General features: G+C 42.7%; 1 protein-coding gene across 5 annotated transcripts in view; it reads right to left on the minus strand.

Annotated features, from left to right (window-relative positions):
• Positions 1–15902, minus strand: part of LOC134344194 (ankyrin-2-like) — a 978678-nt gene that overhangs the window by 298571 nt on the left and 664205 nt on the right. For all 5 annotated transcript variants that reach the window (XM_063043600.1, XM_063043603.1, XM_063043602.1 and 2 more), the window contains one exon: positions 13018–13090. In XM_063043600.1, the coding sequence (XP_062899670.1) occupies positions 13018–13090 (73 nt within the window). The remainder of the gene's footprint in view (positions 1–13017; positions 13091–15902) is intronic.

Below are 15902 nucleotides of genomic sequence, written 5' to 3' on the forward strand. Positions count from 1 at the left end.
TTAGAGGGAGTGAGTACTTGAGATAATTAGCAGGGACAAATAAACGGAGGGGTAACTGAAGAGGAGCAGCCAGTGTGTGAGTGGCTCAGGGTAGGAGTGGAGCTTTGAGGCTTTGGCTCGAGAGGCTTCGGCAAGCAGAGGCTGAGGACAAGCCTGCTCCTAGTGAGGTAAGGCCGGGTAAGTTCCTTTAATTAATTTAATTAACTTAGGAGTAGGTAATGGAGGCAGCAGTTAGGGTAGTCGAGTGCTCCGTATGCTGTATGTGGGAAGTCAGGGACAGCACAATTGTCCCTGATGACTATACCTGTAAAAGGTGCATCCAGCTGCAGCTCCTGACAAACCGAGTTAGGGAACTGGAGCTGGAGCTGGATGAACTTCGGATCATTTGTGAGGCAGAGGCAGAAATAGAAAGGAGTTACAGGGAGATAGTCACCCCTAAAAGTCAGGAGACAGGAAGTTGGGTGACTGTCAGGAGAGGGAAGGGGAATTGACGAATGAGCAGAGCACCCCTGAGGCCGTTCTCATCAATAATAAGTATACCGTTTTAGGAACTGTTGGTGGGGACACCTACCAGGGACAAGTTGTAGTGGTTGCGTCTCTGGCACCGAGACTGGACCCTCAGCTCAGAAGGGAAGGAGGGAAAAGAGGAGAGCAGAAGTGATAGGGGATTCAATAGTTACGGGGACAGATAAAAGGTCCTGTGGGAGAGATCGAGAATCCCAGATGGTCAGTTGCCTCCCTGGTGCCGGGGTCCGCGATATCTCGGATCGAGTTCTCAGTATTCTCAGGAGGGAGGGTGAGCAGCCAGATGTCATGGTCCATGTAGGGACCAATGACGTGAATAGGAAGAAGGAGGAGGTCCTGCAAAGAGAGTATAGGGAGTTAGGTGCAAAGTTGAAGGACAGGACCTCCAAGGTTGCAATCTCAGGATTGCTACCCGTGCCACGTGCTAGTGAGGCTAGAAATAGAAAGTTAATGCAGCTAAATATGTGGCTAAGGAGATGGTGCAGGACGGAGGGCTTCATGTTTCTGGACAATTGGGCTTTGTTCCAGGGAAGACGGGACCTGTTCCGACGGGACAGGTTGCACCTGATCCTTGCTAGTTCTGCTCAGGGGGTTTTAACTCGAGGGGAACCAGAGTGTTAGAGCAGATAGCTTAATGTTCCAGGGTTCCATTGTTTCAGACGTGACAGAGGGGGAGGGATGAAAGGGGGAGGAGTGGCATTACTAGTCAGGGAGAATATCATAGCTGTGCGTAGACAGGACAGCCCTGAGGGCTTGTCTACAGAGGCCATATGGGTGGAACTGAGGAACGGGAAAGGTGTGACCACACTAATAGGGTTGTATTATAGACCTCCCAATAGTCAGAGAGAATTGGAGGAGCAAATCTGTAGAGAGATAGCAGACCGATGTAAGAAACAGAAAGTTGTAATAGTAGGGGATTTTAACTTTCCACATATTGACTGGGACTCCCACACTGCGAAGGGGTTAGATGAGTTTGTCAAATGTGTTCAGGAAAGTTTTCTAAATCAATATATAGAGGTACCAACAAGAGAGGATGCAGTACTTAATCTCCTATTAGGAAACCAGACAGGTCAGGTGACAGAAGTATGTGTAGGTGAACATTTTGGGTCCAGTGACCATAATGTCATTAGTTTCAAGTTAATTATGGATAAGGATAGGTCTGGTCCTCGAGTTAAGGTTCGAAATTGGAGAAGGGCCGATTTTGAGGAAATGAGAAAGGATCTAGGAAGAGTGGATTGGGATAAGTTGTTTTCTGACAAAGATGTGTTCAGTAAGTGGAAGGCCTTCAAAGGAGAAATTGAAATTTTGAGAGTGCAGAGTTGGCATGTTCCTGTCAGGTTTAAAGGCAAAGTTAACAGGTATAGGGAACCTTGGTTTTCAAGGGATATTGGTGATCTGGTTAAGAAAAAGAGAGGTGTATGGCAGGTATAGGCAACAAGGAACAAATGAGGTAATTGAAGAGTGTAAAAATGTAAGAAAATACGAAAGAAGGAAATCAGGAAGACAAAAAGAAGACATGAGGTTGCTTTGGCAGATAATGTGAAGGTAAACCCAAAGGGTTTCTACAAGTATATTAAGAGTAAAAGGATAGTAAGGAACAAAATTGGTCCCCTAGAAGATCAAAGTAGTCGTCTATGTGTGGAGCCTCATGAGATGGGGGAGATCTTAAACAGTTTTTTTTCTGCATCAGTATTTACTCAGGAAACTGGCATAGTGTATATGGAAGGAAGAGAAACAGGCAGCAGTGTCATGGAACATATAGAGATTAAAGAGGAGGAGGTGCTTGCTGCCTTACAGTGAATAAAAGTGGATAAATCCCCCAGGCCCAACAGGATATTTCCTCGGACCTTGACTGTGTACATACATCAATTGATGCTTCTGGACACATCTTCAGTGATGTTCCTGGAATCATCGGGTGTTTCGGGTCTTTCAACATCATACAACCTCCTCCAGGCGACCCAGCCGGGGCTGATCAGACCCCAGCTTGTGTCCAGATGGCTAGCTACTTATGACTCCATGGCTCCCCTCTTTTGAGCCACAGCCATCTTGAGGCCCTCTCTGCCACATCGGTGGTACTGTGGATGGCTCTCCTCTTCCTCTCTCCCTCGATGCCCAAACTGCTGAAGGCTCTAACTAAAGAACGGGCTATGAACTCCACTGGGAGACACCTCGCTCTCCATCCAGCCTGCTGACAGTTGCTGACCAGTCCTGCGTACTTGGAGAACTTCCTTTCAAAGCCTCCTCCAAGCTATCTTCCCATGGGATTGTCAGCTCCAGCAGCACCACTTGCTTAGTAGACTCAGACACTAGGACAATGTCTGGTCGCAGGGTGGTGGCTGCGATATGGTTGGGGAACTTCAGCTGCCCTTCGAGGTCCACCAACAGATGCCAGTCCCTTGCAGAGGTCAGAATGCCTGCAGATGTTCTTTTGGCAGGTATTGGCTGCTCCCCAGCTCTGACAAAGGCAATGGTCTGCTTGGAGGGTCGGGACCGCTTCAGCGATGGTCTTCAGGACCTGATCATGCCTCCACCTGTACCGTTCCTCACCAAGTGCCCTTGCACAGCCACTGAGGATGTGCTCCAGAGTTCCTCGCTTGGAGCACAGTAGGCACGCAGATGACTCTGCCTTGCCCCATGTGTACAGGTTTGATGGGCTTGGAAGCACATCGTACACTGCCTGGATGAGAAATTGGATACGGTGTGGTTTGGCTTTCCAAAGATCAGCCCAGGTCATTTTCCTCTCAACCGCATTCTCCCATCTTGTCCAAGCTCCCTGTTACTTCATTCCCACCACCTTGCAGGCTCTCATCTCCTCCACTACTGCTCTCACCTCCTCCTGAACTAGACGACGCCTTTCCTTCCCTCTGGTGTCCATTTGGGGAGTTGGAAAGGATCCTAGCCCAGCTCGGCCTTGTGTGACCACTCCCACCAGCCTCCTGTGACGCAGCCTCGCCTCTGCCTCCTGAACAGCTTCCTCTGCCCTCCACTTCCTGCCAGTACTTACTTGGATCCCTGCTCTAGCCACCTTCAGGTCACTTGAGTCCCTATACTGTAGCACTTCTCTGGCTCCTGTTACCTTGAATTCTTCCTCCAAGGATTTGAAGGGCAGTTGCAGTTTGTTGTGGTGTCCATAGAGTGCGATGCTGCTCAGGCTCTTTGACAGCCCCAGCCATCTCCTGAGGTGGTTGCTAACCCTCCTCTCCAAGGTTTCGACTGTCGAGATCGGAACTGCATAGACGAGGAGGGGCCACAGGATTCCAGACAGAATGCCATGCTGATACACCCAGGCTTTAAACTTCCCAGGTAGGCCAGACTTATTCACAGATTTCAGCCAGCCATCCAACTCAGTGCGGGTTGCCTGAATGGATGTTATGTCCCTTAAAGAGCTGTCAAAAACTTTGCCTAAGCTCTTTACTGGCTTTTCTGTGATGGTTGGGATGGCTGTGCCTGCGATGCTGAACCGGAACTTTTCTCCACCTTCCCTTTCCTCAGCACCATCGATCTTGATTTGGCTGGTTTGAAATGCATCCGGGCCCACTCCACCAGCTTTTCGAGCCCTTGCGGAATCCTCCGGCAGCCCGGGACTGATTCTATGGTGACTGTGAGGTCATCCATGAATGCCCTAATAGGTGGTTGCCGTTGAGCAGAATTCATTCTGGGCCCTCTGCACTCTGGTTCAGCAGACTTAGTGAGCATGTTCATGGCTGGGGAGAACAGTGTCACTGAGATAGTGCACCCTGTGATGATGCCCATCTCCACCTTGTGCCAGGTTGATGTAATTGCTCCTGAAGAGACCCTCATCCTGAAGTTGCTGTAATAATCAGCGATGAGGTCTCTGATTCTGCTGGGGACGTGATATTGGTCAGTGTGAGTTGCACCAGCTTGTGCGGAATGGAGCCATATGCATTTGCCAGGTCGAGCCACAACACTGACAGGTTGCCCTTGTTCTCTCTGGCCTCCCTGATAAGCTGTGTCACCACACCGATGTGCTCCAGACAGCCCAGCATCCCTGAAATGCCACCGTTCTGGACTGATGTATCAATATAGGTGTTCTTTGCTGGTAGGTGCATAACTGGTTGGAAACTGCACTGAAGAAGATCTTCGCCTCGACACACAGCAGGGAGATGATGCGAAACTGATCTATCTGGGTGGCATTTTCCTCCTTTGGGATCCACACCCCTTCAGCCACTCTCCACTGTTCTGGGATTCTCCCCCTTCTCCAGAAGGTTCTCAGGATCTTCCACAGACGCAGCAGGAGTTTGGGGCAGTTCTTGTACACTTTGTATGAGGTGTTGCTTGGTCCTGGAGCTGAGCTTGCCCTTGCTTTGCGGACGACATCTCTGACTTCCTTTAGTTGCAGCTCTGACATGTCGAACTGCACATCCGGTTCAGGTGGGTCTATTAGGATGTCGCACTCTCCCAATTCCTGCTCTCTTTCAGGATCATTACATATCTTCTTCAGATGTTGGTCTATGTCTTCCTGCGAACAGGCCAGTTTCCCACTGCGCTTCTCCCCCAGCAACTCCTTGGTGAACTTGAAGGGGTTGGCGATACAGGCAGCACGTTTTCGGGCCCTTTCACGACGCCACCTCCGATGCCACTCTGCCTGGCAGAGGACCCTTATCTTCTTTCGTAGTATGCACATCAGCTGGGCCAAGCCAATGCGCTCCTCTTCTCCTGCCTCCTTGTATTGGGACTTCAGCGCTTTCATCTCCTGCCTGATGTTGTGGATCCTCGATGCTCTTTGGTTCTTCAAGTAAGATGTTTTGGAGCCTTCCTTCTCCTCTTCTCCGAACTGTTCAGCTGCGATACTGACAATAATTGTTGTCATGGCTTCCAGCTTCCTATCAACCCCTCCCTTCGCCGTTGCCTCCAGAATTTGATTAACATCTTCATCAAACTGCTTCCACAGTGAAGTCATGTTAGCTGCAGGCCATTTGATCCGCCTCCTGTTAGACTTCATGAGACTAGTGTAGAAATTGCAGGGGCCCTGGCAGAAATATTTAAAATGTCCTTAGCCAGGGGTATGGTGCCGGAGGATTGGAGGGTAGCTCATGTTGCTCCGTTGTTTAAAAAAGGCTGCAAAAGTAAACCAGGTAATTACAAGCTGGTGAGCCTGACATCAGTAGTAGGTAAATTATTGGAAGGTGTTCTGAGAGATTAGATATACAAGTATTTGGACAGCCAAGGGCTGTAAGGATAGTCAGCATGGCTTTGTGCATGGTAGTTCGTGTTTAACGAATCTTGTAGAGTTTTTTGAGGAGGTTACAAAGAAAGTAGATGAAGGAAAAGCTGTGGATGTTGTCTAAATGGACTTTAGTAAGGCCTTTGACAAGGTCCCACATGGGAGGTTAGTTCAGAAGGTTCAGACACTAGGTATCCATGGAGAGGTTGTAAACTGGATTTGAAATTGGCTGTGTGGGAGAAGACAGAGAGTGGTAGTGGATGATTGCTTCTCAGACTGGAGGCCTGTGACTCGTGGTGTGCCTCAAGGATCTGTTCTGGGACCATTGTTGTTTCTTGTCTATATCAATGATCTAGATAATAATGTGGTAAATTGGATCAGCAAGTTTGTTGATGATACTAAGATTGGAAGTGTTGTGGACAGCGAGGAAGGCTTTCAATGCTTGCAGAGGGATCTGGACCATATGGAAAAATGGGCCAGGAAATGGCAGATGGAATTTAATGCAGACAAGTGTGAGGTGTTGCATTTTGGAAGGATAAATCAAGATAGGACATACACTGTAAATGGTAGGGCACTGAGGAGTGCAGAGGAACAAAGCGATCTGGGAGTTCAAATACATAATTCCCTGAAAGTGGCATCACAGGTGGACAGGGTTGTAAAGAAGGCTTTTGATATCCTGGCATTCATAAATCACAGTATTGAGTATAGGAGCTGGGATGTTTTAAGAGGTTGTATAAGACATTGGTGAGGCCAAATTTGGAGTATTGTGTACAGTTCTGGTCACCTAGATGTAGGAAGGATATCAGTAAGATTGAAAGAGTGCAGAGAAGATCTACTGGGATATTGCCGGGTCTTCAGGAATTGAGTGACAGGGAAAGATTGAACAGGTTAGGACTTTATTCTTTGGAGTGTAAAAGAATGAGGGGAGATTTGATAGAGGTTTACAAAATTATGAGGGGTATAGACAGAGTAAATGTGAATAGGTTCTTTCCACTTAGATTACGAGATGTAAATATGAGAGGAAATGGCTTTAGGGTGAAAGGGGAATGGTTTGGGGGAACATTAGGGGGAACTTCTTCACTCAGAGAGTGGTGGGAGTGTGGAACGAGCTGCCATCTGACGTGGTAAATGCAGGCTCACTCTTAAGTTTTAAGAATAAATTGGATAGATGCATGAATGGGAGAGGTCTGGAGGGTTATGGACTGGATGCAGGTCAACGGGACTAGAGCAATAATATTTCGGCACAGACTAGAAGGGCCAAATGGCCTGTTTTCTGTGCTGTAGTGTTCTATGGTTCTATTTTGCCTTTAGTATTGTTTGAAATTTGTCTAATTGTAAAGGGATGGTTAAAAGAGATAAGAATTATTACTGTAAATGTTACGGGGGAGAAAGCTTCCTAATTAAGAAAGAATATAATTCCTCCCTGATGTTGCAGTGAAGAAACTCCTTTTCAAAGGGTTGCATTTTCATACAATTCACTACCTCAGATTTATGGATACTAAACATTGAGCATAATCAAGATTGAAATAACTATATTTTTTGGCTACAATGGAATTAAACAATATGGGAATAGGGTAGGAAAATATAAGTGAGGGCTTTTTTGGAATGATGATGTTGGTTCAAAGGACCACATTGCCTACTCCTGCAGCTGTTTAAATCTCAGTGTTAAATCTTACTCCTGTTCTTAAATCTTGGTGGAAAGGTAGTATAGGCTTCATGCCTATATTATTTTCTTATCATACACTTTGAAAAGCTCACTTGCCATTGGCTTAAAATGTAGAAGTTAGGAGTTAAATGACATTTAGATTAAATATGAATAGAGCTTTACCATCATTCTGATCATACGTACCAAACAAGATCTTCTCTGCTCCAGTGTCTATGTGCAACACTCACATAATTCAAACCACTTGTCTCAGTTTTACATAGAACATAAAACAGTATAGCACAGGAACACTCACAACACGCTGGAGGAACTCAGCAGGTCGGGCAGCATCCGTGGAAAAAGATCGGTCGACGATCTTTTTCCACGGATGCTGCCCGACCTGCTGAGTTCCTCCAGCGTGTTGTGAGTGTTGCTTTGACCCCAGCATCTACAGATTATTTTGAGTTTAGTATAGCACAGGAAATGGCCCTTTGGTGCACAATGTTGTGCCAAACCAATTAATTTAGTAATCAAGTTGCCCATTAATCTCTTCTACCTGCACAATGTCCATATCCTTCTACTTTTCTCACTTAAAAGTCCCTAATTGACCATCTTGTAACACCACTCCAAGCACCCACAACACTCGGTGAAAAAAAAATAACTTGCCTCCCACATCTCCTTTGAAGTGACCCCATCCCACCTTAAGTGCACGCCCACTGGTATTAGACAATTCAACCTGGGAAAAAGATATTGTTTATCTGCTCCATCTATGCTACTCATAATCTTAGTCTTAGTCAGATCTCCTCTCAGCTACTGCCTCTCCAAAGAAAACATTTGTCCACCTCTCGTTATAGCACATGACACCAGGCAGCATCCTGGTGAACCTCTTCTGCACCCTCTCCAAAGCCTCAATATCCTTCCTATCGTGGGACAACCAGAATTATATGCAATACTCCAGATGCAGCCTAACTTGAGTTTTATAAAGCTGTAACATAACTTCCAGACTTTTGAACTAAATCATCATCATCATGTGCCATGTCAATTGACGTGGGCATTCATGGTCTTCCATCTGTCTTCAATCTGAGGAGTTCTAACAAATCTTTTGCCTGTCCACCCTTTGATGTAACTCATGAATATCAGACACCATTGACCATGACTCTTTCTTCCATCAGATTTTCTCATCACTGCAAGGTGTTTGAGCATCTCTTTTCTCCAAATTTCCCTAAAATTCCAGCTGCTGTTTTCTGACTGATGATATCGCCTCTCTTTTTATTCCGGCTTTTCACAAGACTTCCTCATTTGTTACTCTGTCTTTCCACGATATTTTCATCATTCTTCTCAAAAACCACATTTGACTTCCATGAGAATTTGCATTGCAATTTGGAATCAAAATCATTCAAAGATTGTAGATCTTGCTGGCAAGACATGTCATTATTGTTCTTCCGTACTGCAGTGAATTGTTCAGGATTACCAGCTTTGATGTTTCAAGTGGGCGAACAATTTTTGCATCAATGCCATGGATAAGTAAATGAGTTAAGAAGTAGTAGAGGTAAAGCATACTGTCCAGAGCTTTTTTAATGGAAAGATATTTTGGGAGATCAACAGTTGCTAGTATATGAATTTCAATGGCTCCTAAGGCACTACCACATTATTTTCACATACATTCTTACAGGCAACATCAATTATATCCACAGCAACTCCAGATTTTAATTATATTGTAGCAGCCAGCACAATGTCAAGTATCTCATCAGGCTTTGAGAGGATACTCTGCTCTCTAGGAAGGGATGTTGGAGACCACAGAACAAAGAGGCATAGTGAAGGAAGTTCATGTAATCAACATAGAATAGTACAGCACAGTACAGGCCCTTCGGCCCAGACTGTTGTGCCGACCCCTAAACCCTGCTTCCCATATAACCCCCCACCTTAAATTCCTCCATATACCTGTCTAGTAGTCTCTTAAATTTCACTAGTGTATCTGCCTCCACCACTCCAACAACTAGTCAGTATCACAGAGCTCCAAGTTCAAAGTGAAATTTATTATCAGAGTACATACATGTCACCACATACAACCCTGAGATTCTCTTTCTGCAAGCATACTTAGTAAATCTATAGAACAGTAACTGTAAACTGTAAACATCAGGAACTGTTAACTGTTGTTAACAATTGCAGCCCTGTGGACTACTCCATGGTAACCATCCCATCGTGAGCTCTCCGGAACAAGCAGATAGCATATAATGGAAAATGTATTTGTTGGATTATAAATCTCAAATAAGCACTGTGATAATATAGGAACAAAATTATTACATCATAGAAAGATGGCAGTGGCAGCAATCTGTAAACGTTAGGGAAACACATAGCCCTATGGATAATGATTTGAATTAAGATTGTGTAAAGACTACAGAAAATAGTTAGGAGGTATATGAATAAATGTATAAAAAAGAGATGACCTGCAGCTGTGCCTCTAGAGACACTGAAGAAGATGACTGACACACTCAGAGATGAACCAAGATCAGATTCATCAAGAATGGGTAATATCTGAATTAAGTTGAGAATTTTGGAAATTGTAAAAATAATCTAGAGTTGTGCAAGTAACTAAATGAGTTGTGAATCTATAGAGTTGCTTGAAACTACTTAGTGAATCTCTTGAGTCATTCCAAATCAATTAACAAAGAACTTAATTCTTAACAAAAAGGTCATTATCTGGTATTTGTTGTGTGCAACAATTATCAACTTAGTACCTGCTTCCATTTTCCCTTCTTACATATAGTCCAACGTTTATTTTCTCAGGTGTTTTGGCTGTATATGATAGGCATTCAACAAGTCTCCACCTGCACTTTGCTTCAGTCCAGTCCCAACACTAACTTCTAAATGTTCTCATTCCTACTTCTGTCCCCTTCTTGACCAGTTGAAATTTAAAAAAAAAATCATTTTGATGCACCTCCACCATCTGGCCCCTGCCAAAAACTTCACTCCATCACTCCTGTAAGTCAAATTTACTGAACAATTTAAGGTTATGAACTATGAAGAACCCTATCTTCATCAGTTGGTAATATCGTATCTGGAAAGCAGATATCTCACAAGGCGTATAGCATCACAAACACAAGAAAATCTGCAGATGCCGGAAACCAAAGCAACACACACAAAACACTGAAGGAACTCAGCAGGCCAGGCAGCATCTATGGAAACAAGTAAACAGTTGACATTTTGGGCCGAGACCCTTCATTTGAGCCTGTCTATTTTCCAATCCACCAGAAGCACAGTAATAGACACAGCTATGTTATGCATTCTATCTAATAAGTTTGCAATGCATCCTACTAAGCTGCCATCCTGACGCTGAAAATTATTATTTACACTAACATCCTTGCCCCGATGCTAAATCCTGATCCCCACATGCCATAAATGAAGCTAACCAGATGAAAATGTTGTCTTCTTGCAAAAGACACAGATAATCCACACAGGGAAGGCAACAGCTGCTAAATGAAGATTATTTTTCACAACACAAACTCAGTAAAATTTAAATCAAGATACTGACAACAAACATTTCCACTTTATAATCTGGACTGCAAGATCCTACAGAGGATTATAAAACCACCGAACCACCAGAGTCTTGCTCCCCACTACTTGTGACTTTTACAGGGAGCATTGTATATGAAGGGCCTGAAGCATTGGTGAGGATCCCTCCCGCCCGTCCCACAATCTCCTTAACCCACTACCACAGGGGTACATGAGCAAGACTAGGAGAGCCAGACCAGGTACTCCTGCCCACCCCACAATCTCCTTAACCCACTACCGTCAGGAAAGAGGTACATGAGCAAGACTAGGAGTGTCAGACCAGGTACTCCCGCCCACCCCACAATCTCCTTAACCCACTACCACAGGGGTACATGAGCAACACTAGGAGAGCCAGACCAGGTAACAGCTTCATCCCCCTGGATGTGAGACTAATGACTACCCTGTCACCACTAAGGTCTTGTCACTATGATAACAAGCTGTTTACTATACTGTTTACTGTTTACCTATGCAGTTCACTACATGGACTTGGAATTATATTTTGTTAACTTATTTGTGGTAATACTTCATTTTATGTGCTGTGTGTGATATGCTTTGTGGGTGCACCATGGTCTAGAGGAACATTGTTTCGTTTGGTTATATATATGTACAGTCAGATGAAAATAAATTAATCTGAAATAAAATATAATGAATACCATAGAAATATTACATTGCATTCTCTTTCTTTCATTATCACTGACATATTTTGAAACAATATGAATATAACCATGAGCAAGAATAAAACCTCCGAACACACCATGCTTTATATCCCATCTGCACCAGTGTCTTCTTTTGGTGCTGTGAGTTCGATTTTTATCTGCATCTAAAAGTAAATCTAATCGTAAAACTGACAGTAAACCCAGCAACTTCGATTACAATGGTATCAAATAGAAATGATCTCTCTTGTTAAGATGTTATGCTGTAAGCTAATTTCAAATGACAGGAGTTTGCCATTGCAACAGAATACAGTGACAGATTAATTTTTTGACTGATCTGTCTTTTAAAAAGTGAGCTAATAACTAATTCTGGCAGGGACAAGCTTTAATATTTCTGAATGTTTGTGCTTTCCCAATCTGGTCATCCAGTTTCAGAAGTGTTGCACTAAATAACTCCACCAAGAACATGAAGTTTCCAATTAATTTTTCTTTATGACTTTTTACTACTTTTTCCATTTTCTGAAGGTTCTGACTAACTTTGGGGCATCATTGCAAGACCACCAATAACTCTTACATGCTTGGTTATGCACCGATATTTCAATTCAGTTTCAGTAGGGTACATCTTTCTGCTACAATATCACAGACAAGTCTTCATTTAAATATGTACAGTACTTGCTTTGTAGTAGGAAGTCATCAAAAAGAACCCAAATAAGGTTCCCCTTCCCTAGCAGGGAATCCAATCGCCAGCTTGACTAGTGCATTTTAACTAGTGCCTAGCTGAAATCAACTAGTTCAATCCTACATTGAACCTTGAACTTTACTGGACTTACTTGGCACAAGCACTTCATCGTACGTTCATATATCTAAAAGAATATTTAAGATCAATTTATATTGAACTTGTTATTTTGATACTTATATTCATTCTTTAATACTAGGTGCTCTGGGCAGTTTCACATCTTCAGTAGCATGGCACTGTTCTCCTGGGCAAATTGCCATGGCCCTTTAGAGTCATTACAATGTGATGTTACTTAAGGGATTTTTTTTGCATATGTTTTACTGCCAATATATGAGAGAAATTTATACCCACATTGAGCTTGTTCTTATGTTGGATCGCAGTGAAGATGTGATTCCAGGAACTTTCTAACATTTCTGAAACCCACTCACTACTTACTGTATAGGTATCTGGTAAATAAGGCATCTTTTAAATTTGGCTGTATTTCAGAAGCATCGACTCAACACAACTTTGCGGGCAAAATAAACATTTTATAACAAAGATCAGCATAGGGCAGAAAAGTCAGACCAGTGGATGAATTATAGAATATAATATACAAAACATTAAAGTTATTACCTTAAATTGGAAGTGCAATTCGTTTTAAAAATACAATAATCACAATAAAGAATGAGGAAAACTATTTAATATGGTAAGACTTCACAATTGCAAAAAAGAATGCATTCCTCACCTTCCTCATCTGAAACATCCAGGATCTCATTCATTGTCTCAGGTACATTCAGTTTATGTTTTTCAGTTACAGTCTGCGACAAGCAAAAACGGAAATACAGGAATATGAATACAACTTGCAGCAAGAGCCACAAGATGGCAGAACATTAAGCCAGTAGCCTCTGCGTCAATGCTGTTCTATCAATTTCCTTTGACACTTTATTCTTTGCTAAGTGTAACTGAATACATTGAGATACTATGGCATGAATCAGAGAATAAACATTTTTGTCCACATGTTTGCGGAAAATTGTCATTGTTTTAAATTTGGTTCACAAATTGAATCACCTTTTCTACAAATAAGGGCCATGGGAGGTTACCTCTCCTTGGCTCTGTTCCTCTGGATACACAAAACCAGTACGGAACAGATGGAAGTTGGCACCAGATAGCATACTCAGCTGGTCTATGCTCTACCAAGCCATAATCTCATCCATTTTATATAAACTGACCTTTCAGGATTAGTACTTATACTATAACATCATTTGGAACTGCACAAAAATATAAATTAGCTATCAGGGGATCAGGGATAATCCCACACTATCACAACACGGTGCCATTAAGATGCCATAAAAATCTTTAAATATAAAAAGGCTGATAAAAATAATTAGATTTAAAGAGACATGCAAATATATTCATTTCACATTATAGTGGTCCTGATTATATCTATATTTCTCAGAGAACAATATTGAAAATATTTACATTACTCAACAATCAAGAATTCATGTTGAGTGTTAACTCTATTTAATTGTCCAATCTCTTACAACAAAGCTTTTATTTCAATATATAAATCTATTGTCTCACCACTCAGACTTCTGAGCTTTGTGTTAGTGACAGGGAAATTATTGGAGACGATTCTAAGGGGCAGGATTTTTGTACATTTGGAAAGGTACAGAGTCTGCCTCATTTTGCAGGAGAAATCCGGATTCTGTTTCTCGATAAATTTAACCAAGGAGAATAATAAAGACAGGGTTAGATGCGCAGCCCTCTGGTGAAAAATGATATCGTATCCGTTAAATAGGGGCCGTAGACAATTCTGATTTGATGGAGAGGGACGTGAAAGCACAGAGGAACATCTGGAGAAATTTCTGAAACGCTCATTCGCTGTTGTCGTTACTGCGTGGTCGGGAATCTTCCGGAGGGTAGGCCTCAAAATCCCCGGCTTTGCTTGCTGTTGGCGACCGAGATTGAGGTCGAATCGTTCAGACAGAGATGGCGCTCAGTACTCGGTGTCGGAAAGCTGATTTGGAGGCTCGAAGTTTTCAGATGACTCAGAGATAGATTGTGGTCGGGTTTTTCTTTCTTCTCCCGTCTGTGTGAGATGTGGGACATCTGAGAGACTTCGAACTTTTACTGTGCTCATGGACTTCTTCATCAAGTTATGGTATTGTTGCACTGTTGTAACTATATGTTATAATTATGTGGTTTTGTCAGTTTTTTCAGTCTTGGTCTGTCCTGTGTTTTGTGATATCACACCGGAGGAAATATTGTATCATTTCTTAATGCATGCATTACTAAATGACAATAAAAGAGGACTGCGTGTCTTCATAATCTAATATGGACTTTCAAAAGACATTTGTTTATGTCCTACATGATAAGCAAGTCCAGAAGAGATCCAAGGTGAAGTGGAGAATTGGATTCAAATTGGCTTGCTGATAGGAGGCAGGGGGCAGTGGTGAAAGGATGCTTTTCTGATTGGAAGTTGTAAAAGATCAGTGATCAGCCCTGACGAAAGGTGTTGGCCCAAAATATCTACTGTTTATTCCTCTCCATAGATAACGCCTCCAGCATTTTGGGTGGCCAATTTTATTGTCTAATTCCATTATTGTGAAATTGCATCCTTAATAATGGACTCTAACATGATACCAACCACTGAAGTCAGACCAACTGGCATTTCCAAGTCTGGATGCTTGAAACGGCAGTAGGCAAAATAGTTCCAACTACTTATTTGTCGCCAACTATCAGTGACAAAATCTCTGCTTTTTAAACACAAACATACACAACTGACACTATTTAATAACAGTTCACTCTAAGCACAGTGTAATGTCTAATGGCCACATGTCATTCATGTGACTGATTCTAGTTAGAAAATGTTCGGCAACAGTCTCCTGCCCCAATTAAGAGGCAAGTTGTCTAAAATAAAAAATAGAATCCCAGCTATTTTCTCAATTTGTTTTTTTTCTTTACGAGATGTCCCAAATAAGCATCTACCCTGATTAATTGATGGCCCAATTAACTGAAATCTACCATTGTTCTTTCATTGACAGACGTATTTGTGAGAAAGGTTATAGCTCAGTGAGCAGTTGCAGCTAGACGCAGTACTAGAGTCAAGTCAAGTCACGTCGCTTTTATTGTCATTTCAACCATAACTGCTGGTACAGTACACAGTAAAAACAAAACAACGATCCTCCAGGACCATGGTCCACAGAATGTCCAGAGTCCATAGAAAGAAGGAAAAGCAGTAGCAACTACCACGATGCATTTCAACAAACTGAAATAGTACAAAGTTCAATGTACAAGGGAAGAGTTTGTATTTCTGAAGTCTGCAGAGCTTGTTAGAATAGTCTGACTGTGTGGATTTAAATCATTTTCAGCATTTTCTACTTGATGTTCCATGGAAACTGATGAAAAGGCATCTTTCATAACCCAACAGCTATGTTGGCCAGTTAGTCTGACCTCAGTGGTTGGGAAGATGTTGGAGTCAATTGCTAAGGATGTGGTTTAGGGGTACTTGGAAGCACATGATAAAATAGGCTATAGTCAGCATGGTTTCCTCAAGGGAAAATCTTGCCCGACAAATCTGTCAGAATTCTTTGAAGAAATAACAAGCAGGATAGACAAAGGAGAATCAGC

The sequence above is a fragment of the Mobula hypostoma genome, chromosome 3 (genome assembly GCF_963921235.1).
Source record: "Mobula hypostoma chromosome 3, sMobHyp1.1, whole genome shotgun sequence".
Lineage (NCBI taxonomy): Eukaryota > Metazoa > Chordata > Chondrichthyes > Myliobatiformes > Myliobatidae > Mobula > Mobula hypostoma.